The sequence below is a fragment of the Chiroxiphia lanceolata genome, chromosome 27, assembly GCF_009829145.1.
Source record: "Chiroxiphia lanceolata isolate bChiLan1 chromosome 27, bChiLan1.pri, whole genome shotgun sequence".
NCBI classification, from domain to species: domain Eukaryota; kingdom Metazoa; phylum Chordata; class Aves; order Passeriformes; family Pipridae; genus Chiroxiphia; species Chiroxiphia lanceolata.
The window spans coordinates 1,889,393-1,900,204 of record NC_045663.1 but is presented as its reverse complement, the minus strand read 5'-3'; the positions used below and the strand labels follow the sequence as shown (position 1 = coordinate 1,900,204).

Genomic DNA, 10,812 nt, shown 5'->3' with positions numbered 1-10,812 from the left:
TGAGCAGCGGCTTCTTTATTCAGCAGCGCGGGGAGCCCCGGGGGGGCCGCGGTGTGTGGGGGGGTCACCTGGGTGTGGGGTGGGTGACAGGGGACTCCTCCATCACCTTGCTCTAGGGAAGAGAGAGACAGTGCAGTGAGCACCCACATCCTGGCCCCCTCCAAGTCCCTCCCTCACCAGCCCTGGCCCCCCCACTCACCATGGGCACCTCGTCCAGGTGGTGGAAGGGGGGGGTCCCGCGGGGGGTCCTGCGCCGGCACAGCCGCACCAGCAGCACCGCTGTGCCCCCCACCAGCACACAGACGAAGAGGCAGATGATGATGACCACGCCAGAGCTCAGCTGCTGCTCTGTGGGGGCGAGATGGGCACCCCATTACCCTCCCCAGCACTGCCAAGCCTCGTGCACCATGGAGGGGCTTGGGGTGAGAGGGGGCTCAAGACTGGCTCCAGTTCTCCCCCTCCACCATCCCATACATCAGAAACCTGGCATCCAGTTCCTGTGCCACCTCCACCCGTGGGGGACCAGCCTGGGGCCCTCCCACCCCCCCCCTCAGCTGAGGTCCTGTGACACAGAGGTGGGGGAGAAAAGGGGAGCCCTCAACACCCCCCAAGGAGGCTGGAACAGCCTGGGGGCTCGGGGTTCACCTGCACCCCTGAGCCCCCCTCTGAGCGCGGTCCCAAGTGGGGGGTCTTAGGGGACCCCAGGGCTGCTGCCGTGCCCATACCCAGGTCACCTGCCTGCCCAGTGCCCCCCAGCCTGGGTCTCACCTGAGCTGTTGGTCGCAATGCCGGTGGCCGGTGTTGTTCTGGAGCTGGTGGCCAGGGTGCTGTTGGGCCCAGGGCTCACAGTGGGTGTGGTGGAGTTGGGAGCAGGAGCGGGCCCAGAGGGCCTGGGTGAGGATGGGGCTGGCACTGCCGTCGAGTTGGATGGATGCCCCGTGGATCTGGGCACACTTGGGTGGGATGGAGTCGGTGCCGTGGACGTGTTGGATGGAGGTGCTGCTGGTCCCAGTGTCCTGGCTGAAGATGGTTCCATGGTGGTGTTGGATGGAGATGCTGGAGGTGCTGCTGATCCCGATGTCTTGGATGGAATCAGTGCTGTGGTGGTGTTGGATGGAGATGCTGGAGGTGCTGCTGACCCCAGTGTCCTGGATGGAGTCGGTGTGGTGGTGTTGGATGGAGATGTTGGAGGTGCTGCTGACCCCAGTGTCCTGGATGGAGTTGGTGTGGTGGTGTTGGATGGAGATGCTGAAAATGCTGTTGATCCCAGTGTTCTGGATAGAGTCGGTGCCACGGACATGTTGGATGGAGATACTGGAGGTGCTGCTGATCCCAGTGTCTTGGATGGACTTGGTGTGGTGGTGTTGGATGGAGATGCTGGAAGCGGTGTTGATCCCGTTGTCCTGGATGAAGATGGTTTCATGGTGGTGTTGGATGGAGATGCTGGAAGTGGTGTTGATTCCAGTGTCCTGGATGGAGTCGGTGTGGTGGTGTTGGATGGAGATACTGGAAGTGGTGTTGATCCCAGTGTCCTGGATGGAGTTGGTGCCATGGTGGTATTGGATGGAGATACAGGAGGTGCTGTTGATCCCAGTGTCCTGGATGGACTCGGTGACACAGCTGTCCCTGAGCTGCTTAGAGCCACTGTAGAGGAGACATTGGTGCCATGTCCTGGCTCTAGACCTTGGAGGAGAGAGCTGGTCAGCAAGGACACAGCAGGGCCCTGGCAGGGGCAGGCAGGGCCCCAGGAAGGGCAGCAGCACCTGCCTGGGCTCCCGGTGCCACAGGGATCGTTTCCCAGGTGTTTTTCATCACACACAGAAAACTGGGATTTAGCCAACATGGGCTCCCAGAAATGCAGGGTCAGAAAGAGCCTCCCAACCGGTTGTTGCACAAGCAGAGCAGCGTGGCAGCAGCAGGTAAGTGCCACAGCACAGGGACATGTGCCAGCCCGGCCCTCGTGGCACCCACCAGACACCCTCAGGGCCGGGCGTGATGGGGACTCCGCTGGGGCCACGTGGGACGTGGTGGTGTTTTCCGGGCAGTGCCCTTATCTGCCCAAGTCCTGTTTGCACAAGAGGAGGAGCAGGTCCAGCCTGGCCCCAGGGGGACACTGGAGCAAAATGCCTCGTGGCAGAGCCAGCATCCAGCGCCAACACCCAGGGGCACAGCGTGGCCGCGGGCTGGGGGGTCCCCACGGCTGCTGCGCCCACCAGGACGGGCTGTTCCCACCCAGCTGCTGCCTCACACCAGGATGGTTGAACCCAGGGCCAAGCACCCTATGCCGGGAAGGGTGAGCTGAGGCACCTTGGGGTGCAGGGTGGGGGTGCTGGAGGGCCGGGCTGGAAATGGGGGGCCCACAGCAGCACAGGGTACTGGGCAGTGTCCGGGTGCTCCCCTCCAGCCTGGCACCTCTGGGAAGCGGGTGCAGCCCCTCTCTGTGCCTTGAGGCCCCGGGGGGGGGGGAGGGCACAGGGACCCCCCCAGTTCCCCACTGAGCTGTCAGTGCAGAGCTCAGGGGAGCACATGGTCACCTCCCCGAACTTCCCTGGTGCCCCGGAGCACCTCAATCCCCCTGCCGGTACCCGGGACTGGGCGGGGGGAGGCCACAGACCCATCCCCCGGTGCTGCAGATCCCGAGTGCCCCCGGGACCCCCCCTCCGGTGCCCGTTACCTGCAGCAGCGAGCAGGGCAGCGGCGCAGCAGAGCAGGCGGAGCGCTCCCGGGAGCATCCCGCCCGCTCCCGGTCCCGATGCCGGTCCCGCCGCCTTCATCCGCCCCGGGGGAGGCGGGGGCGACCCCGCCCGCGGCGCCCTCTGTCGGTACCGGGCGGCGCCGCAGCACCGGGACCCTGCGGGCACCGGGAGGAGCCCCCCCGGCCCCGGGCATCAGTTTTCACCCGCGCACCTCCCACCCCGGGGCCGTGAGACCCCCACCCGCCCACCCCAGGCACCGGGAGCCAGCCCTGTCGGCATCCCGAGGTCTTGGAGGGGGGGGGGGGGACGACAAGTGGATCTGGGAAGGTGGGGATGTCAGGATGTGGGGACTTGGGGGACAAAGGGCTCTGGGGACACATGGACAGCAGCATGTGGGGATTTGGGGACAAAGGGATCTGGGAATGTGGGTCATTGGGATGTGGGGTCTGAGGGACAGAGGGATCTGGAGACACACAGACAGGCCAGCATGTGGGGCTTTGGGGACAAAGGGATCAAGGGACAAAGGGACATCAGAACGCAAGGACTTAGGGGAAAACGGGATCTAGGGATTTCAGGATGCAGAGACTTGAGGACGAGGGATGTGGGGTCTTGGGAACACGGGCATCTGGGAACATCACGATGCAGGGACTTGGAGATGTTGGGACACAGTAACTTGGGCACGCAGGGCTGTGGTGACACGGGGACACCAGAGCCACAGGGCCATGCTGGCCCTGCTACAGGGAGACAGGTGGCAGCCCCGTCCATCCTGGTGCTGGAGCAGCGCATCCGGGGCGCAGCTCAACCACGCCGGGGCCGCTTCCGCGCGGCGGGGAAGGCGCTTCCTCTGCCAAACCGCAGCCGGCTGGCACCGAGCACGGGGTCCCCAGGGAGCCACCCACGGCAGGGTCCCAAAGGAGCTCACACTCCTCCCCGTCACCCACGGCAGAGCCCCCCCCCCGTGCCAGGCTCCCCTGGAGCGGGGTGATCCCAGTGCTGGAACAGGCCAAAGCTGCCTCCGGTACCGTCCCCAAACGCTCCAGGAGCAGAGGGTTGGTTTCTCGGGTGCTGCTCCCTGGATGGAGCTGGGATAGGGCCCCACAGGTTGGGGGGGAGGCAGAGGAGGAGCGATGGCAGTGCCGGGAAGTCAAGGCCAGTTCCCGAAGTCTGGGGAGGAGCAGCGGAGGCCCAGCCTCGCTGGGTGCCATGGGGTGACCCCGGGGGGCCGGGACAGGGGGGTGTCGGTGTCAGTGAGCCCCTCAACACAGGAACCAGGGGTCTGACAGGGCAGAGCCACAGCTGGGACCGGCAGCAGGTTCCCCTCACCCACAGGGATCTCCAGTAAAAGCATATCCCCCCAAGAGAGACCCAGTAACCCCAAAACCTCTCAGAGGAGCCTCAGTACACCCCCCTCCAGGGAGCACCCCCCAATATCCAAATCCAGATGCGCTACCTGATGAGATTTTCCTGCCCCAGCACTCCCAGTAATCCCAACCCCCTCAAGCGAGCCCCAGTAACCCCACAAAACCCCCCTCCGACATCCAAACCCTCCACTATCGCCCGACGGAACTCCCCCCCCACCATCCCCCGCGCTTCCCAGCAACCCTAAAGCGCCCCCACCCCACAACCCCATAGACCCTCTAATCCCCCCTCTTCCCAGAGCCCCTTCTCCAGCACCACTCTTCCCCCTCCCCCGACTCCTCTCACCCCGAAAAACCCCCAAAAACCTCCCAAAACCCCTCCGCCGCCGCTCCCCCCCCGCCCCAAGATGGCCCCCGGCCGCGCCGCTTCCTGCCCGCGCCGCCCCTTCCCTTCCTTTCCCTTCCCGTCCCCCGCCGGCGCAGCAAACAGCGAGAGGCCAAATTCTCCGTGTCGCGGGGCTTTACTGGGGCCTGACTGGAATGTGTGGGGCGCGGGGGGAAGGCCCAGGTCCCCCCTCAGTCCGTGAGGGGAACCCCCGGCTTCTCCCTCCCCGCAGCCGGTGCGCGGAGGGCGCTCGGTGCCCACCGCCCGGAGCCGGTCCCGGACCTCCGCTCGGACCCCTCAGGGAGCTGAGGGGGCTGATTATCGCTCCTCTTCCTCCCCTCGGGACCCCTCCGTCCATGCCCGGCATCCCTCAGTCCGCGCCCGGGGCATGGCGGGCGCTCCCCCCGCTCCGTGCCCGGGACCCCTCGGTCCGTTCCCGGGGCGGGATGGGGCGCTCCCCCCGCTCCCCTCAGTCCATGCCCGGCACGCACGGGCGGCTCCCCAAGTTCCCCTCGGTCCGTGCCCGGGGCAGGGCGGGCTCTCCCCAAGTTCCCCTCGGTCCGTGCCCGGGGCAGGGCGGGCGTTCCCCCCGCTCCCCTCGGTCCGTGCCCGGGACCCCTCAAAGTCCGTTCCCGGGCTCGGGCCCCCCCGGTCAGTACGCCGGCACCTGATGCTGGTGCTGGGGCAGGAGCTGGCAGCCGCTGTTGACGTGGCTGAGCACCTTCTGCTTGAGCTGGGCGACCTGCTCGCGGAGCAGGCTGGCGGTGGAGGCGAGCTCCGTGTTCTGGCTCTTGAGGCTCTTCACCTTCTCCTCCAGCCGGGAGATCCGCTCCAGCTTCCTCTTGCGGCACTTGGAGGCGGCGATGCGGTTCCTCAGCCGCTTCCGCTCCGCCTTGATGCGCTCCTGCGTGTCCATGTCGATGGGGGACAGCGGCGGGCTCTCCCCGAAACTCGGCACCTCCGGCACGATCTGCGGCTCGTCCTTCAGCGGTGGCGGGGGCGGCGGCGGCGGCGGGAGCCGCGGCGGCGGCGCCGCGAAGGGCCCCGGGTCGGCGGCGTAGCTGACGGCCGGGTAGGTGCTGAGGTTGGCGTAGACCGGCGGCTCCGGGGCCATCCCGGCGGCGGGCAGCTCGCCCGCGCCGCCGCTCCCGCCGCCGCCGCCGCTCCCTCCTCCGCCGCCGCCGCTCCCCGCCGCGCCGCCGCCCAGCTGGTTCTGCTTGTGCAAGTCCTCCAGCGCCTTCACGAAGCCCTCGGCGAACTCCTGCTCCTCGGAGGCGGCCGCTTTAGGGTAGAGGAACTGCCCGCTCGTCGGGGTGGTGGTGACCAGCCCGTTGGACTGGATGATGAGCCGCTCCAGCTCCGGCGACGCCAGTTTGAGCAGCCCCAGCTCGGCCGAGCCCAGCAGCCCCGCCGCCTCGCCGCTGGCCGCGCCGGGGGCTTTCAGCGCCGCCGCCAACTGCTCCGGTAAGGCCATGCCGAGCGCGTCCTTCTTCATCATGCTGCCGCCAGGGAAGGGCAGGAGGAGCCCGCTGCTGCCGGAGGACGGGGCGAAGCCGCTGCCGAGGCCGCTCAACACATCATCATGGTAGAAGGGTGTTTCCATCCTCCTCCCCCGCCCGGCTGCGGGGGAAACGGGGCCGGGAGGGGGGGGGGAGGACCGGGGCGAGCGCGGGGAAGGGGGTTGGGGAGGGGGCGGGGGAGGCGCCCGGTGCGCACCGGCCGCGGCCCCGCTCCTGCGCGCGCGCACACACGTCTGCCGCCGCCGCGCGCCCCGCGCGGCTTTAAATAGGAGGCGCCGCCGCGGTGACCTCACCGCGCCGGGCCTCCATTGGCTGCAGATGACGTGCTCGCCCGCCCTCGTTTGCATAAGGGGAGGGGCCGCCGCCCCGGGGAGGTGGCGCCACGCCCACTCGCCGGGCCACGCCCACCCCCGGCCGCGCCGTCGCCGGGGCAACCGGCGGGTAAACGGGACAACAGCGCGCGGGGCCCTGGGATGACGTCAGCGCGGGGGAGGGGCGGTCACGTGCACACCCCCTCCCACACCCCCGCCGGGACTGACGGGCACAAAGCGAGGGGCGGGAACGGGAACGGGCAGCGGGAACGAGGGCTGTCAACCGGCACCGGGACTGCCGGGCACAAAGGGAGGGGCGGGAACGGGCACCAGGAACCGGGACTGCCAACCGGCACCGGGACTGCCGGGCACAAAGGGAGGGGCGGGAACGGGAACGGGCACCGGGAACCGGGACTGCCAACCGGCACCGGGACTGCCGGGCACAAAGGGAGGGGAAGGAACGGGCACCGGGAACGAGAACCGGGACTGCCAACCGCCGAGACTGACGGGCATAAAGAGAGGGGCGGGAACGGGTACCGGGAACGGGAACCGGGAGTGCCAACCGGCACCAGAGAATGGGAACCAGCCACGAGGACCGGGGAATGGGAACCGGGCACAGCACCGGGAACCGGCACCAGGAACCAGGCACAGGGCACAGGACCGGGCACAAGGAACAGGATCAGCCACAGGGCACCAGTCACCAGGCATGGGAATGGGAACCGGGCACGGGAACAGGCTGCCAGCCAGTGGGAACCGGGACCGGGGCATGGGAATTGGCCACAGGCCACTGGAAACCGGGACCCCCTCTGGAAACTGGACGGGGCATGGGAATGGGAACCGGCACCAGGCACGGGAACCAGCCACTGAGCACTGGCACTGGGCAGTCACCGGCACCAGGAGCAATACTGGGCACAGTCACTGGCACCAGAACCAGCACCGGGCACTGGCACCGGGTCAGGCCCCGGCTGTAAAAGGGCACAACAAAGAAATAAACAGCCACACCGGGCCACGGGGCCTCATGGCACCCTCTGGGGACGGCCAGGCCACCACCCACGTGGGTCAAACTGGGACAGGCCACCGGCACCAGGCACAGCAGGGCCTGCCCAGGCCGTGCCCCGGTGGGACAGAACCACCGTCCCTGCGTGTCCCCACACTTCCCTCATCACAGCCTGTCCCTTGTCACCGCCCCGACGTTTGTCACCGGCGCATCCCGGTGGGTCGGTTTGCCACCACACGGCGGGCAGCCAACCACAGTTTACCAGGGGGGTCACACCACCACCCGGGGGGGTCACTCAGGCCAGGCCCAACACCTTGGCTCCACCGTGAGCCCCTTGAGGCCCTGCTCAACCGTCACCGGGGAAGGAGTTAAGCGGCGGCGGCGGCGGCGGCGGTGGAGGCCGCAGACGTCACGGCCGGCCAAGCCCGCGGGCGGCTGAGGGGGTGGATCGGCGTCAGCGCTTGACGTCACCGGCGCGGGGGGAGCCGGCGCCGATGGCCGCCGATAACCCCCCCTCGTGTGGGCAGGATGCGGCCCCCGCGCCGCAGGCCGAGGGTCTCGGCGAACGCGGCGCACGGCGAGGCCGCGGGGACGCCGGGGCGGGTGACGCCCGAGCCGCGGCCTAATTGCTGCCAGATGGTTCCAGGCCTGCGCTAACGAGGGCGATAAATCAGGGGGTGTCAGTGCCGGGGGGCCCCCCCGAGGGGACCCGGTGGTGGGGCCGCGGCAGTGACACCCTGCCCGCGGTGCTCCTGGTGCAAAGAGCCTCTGTCACGGTGCGCCCGTCCTGTTTGCTGCCCACGGGCACAGCGAGGGACTGGGTGTGGGGGTAGCGCGGCCATGGCGTGGGGCACGGTACGGGGTGTGGGGACACCATGGTGTGGGGCACGGGACATGGGACATGGCACAGGGCACGGCACAGGGCACAGAGAATGGCACAGGGCACGGGACATGGCACAGGGAATGGCACAGGGCGCGGGACATGGCACAGGGCACAGGGAATGGCGCAGGACATGGCACAGGGCACGGGACATGGCACAGGACACGGCACAGGGCACAGGGAATGGCACGGGACATGGCACAGGGCACAGGGAATGGCACAGGACACCACACAGGACATGGCACAGGGAATGGCACAGGACATGGCACAGGACACGGCACAGGACATGGCACAGGACATGGCACAGGGAATGGCAAAGGGCACAGGGAATGGCGCAGGACATGGCACAGGGCACAGGGAATGGCACAGGACATGGCACAAGGCACAGCTCAGCCTTGGCTTCAGGGAGGCCACAGGACACACAGGTGACACCCAGGACAGGGCTGGGGCAGCCCCTGGGGCCGGGACACAGAGAGCTGGCACTGGGGAAACTGAGGCACGACTGGGAATGACTGGGAGCCGCCCTCCCCCAACAGCTGCAGTTCATTAAATCCCAAATAAACACAGCTGATTAAAATCCCAAATACACACAGTTGATTAAATCTCAGATAAAGCGGAGCAGACCGAGCCCTGTGTCCCCCTGCTGTCCCCACTGGCCCATGGGGGGGCAGGTGCCAGGGCCGGTGCCCCGTGGGGCTGGGGCAGGGTTGGGGAGCAGCTCCCAGGTGAAGCCACAGTCCGGGTTTCCGCTCCAAACCCGTCATTAGGGGCGCGGCGGCGGCCGGACCGGCAGGTTCAGACTTTCCATCCTGACCCAACCCAGCCAGCGAGGGATGGGGACCAGGGACGAGGGGGAACAGCTCGCCTTCCCCCTGTCCTGGCCCCACACAGGGATCCCCAGCCCCGGTGGGCATCGGTGGGCACAGAGCTGCTCCGGGGTACCCACAGTGCTCCCCCACCACAGCAGTGGGACAACAAGAACCAGCTTTGGCTGTAGGTGCTTTAATCAGTTCCAGGGAGGAACGAGGCGGCCCCGGGGCCTCCCGGGAAGAGCGGCTGGCCCCGGGCCAGGGATGTGAGCCACGAGCTGTGCTCCGACCAGGCCCGACCAGCAAAACCCCACCACCCCTCCCCACAAGGGTCCCAGCACCCCGAGGCTCATCCTGCTGTGTCCCCAACACGCTCCCAGCCTGTCACCGCTTGCTGCTCATCCCACACATCCCCTGTCCCCAAGCCAGAGGGCCCGTGGGATGTCTCGCCGGTGGCAGCCCCGTGCCCCGCAGCGAGCCCACCAGCTTCATTTGCTTAATGAACGTTTAATGAGGGGCATGATTCAGTGGCCCCTTCCGCCTGCCGTGGGGACGTCCCCGTGGTGCATGGAGCTGGTGGCAGTGCCAGCCTCAGCACGGCTGGGTGGCCAGAGCTGCTATTCCCGGAGGCATCGGAGCACCCACTGAGTCACGCCGTGTCTTTGCCACCTGCCAGCCGGGCTATATTTACCCCGGAGCGGGTGGTGAGGATTTGGGATGAGCCCACGGACCACGAGCCTCGAGCAGGGTCACTGGAGCATCCCCACGCAGCTCCTGCTCTCCCCATTTCCATGGCACCAACGGGACCCTTCCCTGAGTGCCACCAGCTCCAGGGCACCGGTGGCGCCTGATCCTGCTCTGCCAGGAGCCAAGACACCCAAACCACGAAGGGATTGACACCCACGGCTTTGAGGACACGGGGTGGACCCAAAGCAAGACACCCACGGGCTCCCAGGGATGGATCCACGCACCAAGCTGGCCCCCCATGGAAAAGGGAAGAAGCAGGAGAGGGTTTGCACCCCGGGATTTGCACGGCGGGCACCGGGCACGCAGGGGAAGCTGCCTCTTAGTCACTGCCACAGGCAGGGAGAGAGGAACCAAGCCGGGAAAACAAGAAGTCACCAGATGCCAACGCCTGCCCCCGAACCTGCGCCAGTCCCCGAGGAACCCCCGAGGGGCCCACAGGGGCCTCCTAAAATAAAAACCAAGAATTAAAAAAAAAAAAAAACAACCAACCAAAAAAAAAAAAAAAAAAAAACAACAAAAAACACCACACCAGAAAGAGAGAAAGAAAACAGATTTAAAAAGGAAAAAGGAGGAGGAGGAGGAGGAGGGTTTGACGTGTATTTTTAGTTGCTTAGCACAGCCCTGAAATATTTCGGCAGCCACTCCCTCCGCGTCGCTGGTGTGTAACTATTCCTGTGCTGCCTCCCCGGCGAGGCACAGAAGTTATGAGTCACTCTGGGGCGGCCAGAGACACATCCCCGTGGCTGCTGGAGCTGCCACCAGCTCAACTGCCACCAAAATATCCCGGGAAGGCAGCAGGGAGGGTTTCCAGGGTGGCCTTTGCTGGGTCTTTCCAGCCCTGCCAGGCCGTTCACCCACCCACGCTGCCAGCGAGGCTCAGACCTTTTTTTTCCTCCTCTCTCTGCTCGTTGCTTTTATCTTGCTCCTCCCTTTTCTGTTTTAGTTTTTTGTAATTTTTTTCAGCCTCCCTGTGCTGCCACGGGGCAGGGGCTGGAACACGTGACGGCCCCAGACACCCATTTTTTGGGGCAAAAAAGCGCCCAAAATCAGAGTGCGACGCTCTCCCCCAGAACCACCCTCCACCCCGGGGTCATGGCACAGCTGGGGAC

General features: G+C 66.7%; 2 protein-coding genes across 4 annotated transcripts; both read right to left on the bottom strand.

Annotated features, from left to right (window-relative positions):
• On the bottom strand, window positions 1-4,225 carry LOC116799051 (flocculation protein FLO11-like). 3 transcript variants are annotated; one of them, XM_032711822.1, is made up of 4 exons: window positions 2,675-4,225; window positions 769-1,683; window positions 200-348; window positions 1-112 (listed from the first exon to the last, which is right to left on the bottom strand). In XM_032711822.1, the coding sequence occupies exons 1-4, from the start codon at window positions 2,772-2,774 to the stop codon at window positions 65-67; spliced, it is 1,212 nt and encodes a 403-aa protein (XP_032567713.1). In that variant the 5' UTR covers window positions 2,775-4,225; the 3' UTR covers window positions 1-64. The 3 variants fall into 3 exon arrangements, with proteins under 3 accessions (XP_032567713.1, XP_032567714.1, XP_032567712.1); XM_032711823.1 differs by having other exon boundaries at window positions 769-1,644; XM_032711821.1 differs by lacking the exon at window positions 2,675-4,225 and having other exon boundaries at window positions 769-2,652.
• A 331-nt stretch (window positions 4,226-4,556) lies between these two features.
• LOC116799052 (transcription factor jun-D) lies at window positions 4,557-6,167 on the bottom strand. Its single transcript, XM_032711824.1, has one exon. The coding sequence runs from the start codon at window positions 6,040-6,042 to the stop codon at window positions 5,092-5,094; it is 951 nt and encodes a 316-aa protein (XP_032567715.1). The 5' UTR covers window positions 6,043-6,167; the 3' UTR covers window positions 4,557-5,091.
• Window positions 6,168-10,812: the final 4,645 nt, after the last annotated feature.

Excerpts from the sequence above, each read along its gene's own strand:
- LOC116799052 (XM_032711824.1), bottom strand. The coding sequence starts at position 6,042 with ATGGAAACACCCTTCTACCATGATGATGTGTTGAGCGGCCTCGGCAGC.
- LOC116799051 (XM_032711821.1), bottom strand. The coding sequence starts at position 1,843 with ATGTTGGCTAAATCCCAGTTTTCTGTGTGTGATGAAAAACACCTGGGA. Across the intron at positions 349-768 it reads CATTGCGACCAACAGCTCAG|AGCAGCAGCTGAGCTCTGGC; the intron begins GTGAGACCCAGG and ends TCGCCCCCACAG. Across the intron at positions 113-199 it reads ACCTGGACGAGGTGCCCATG|AGCAAGGTGATGGAGGAGTC; the intron begins GTGAGTGGGGGG and ends TCTCTTCCCTAG.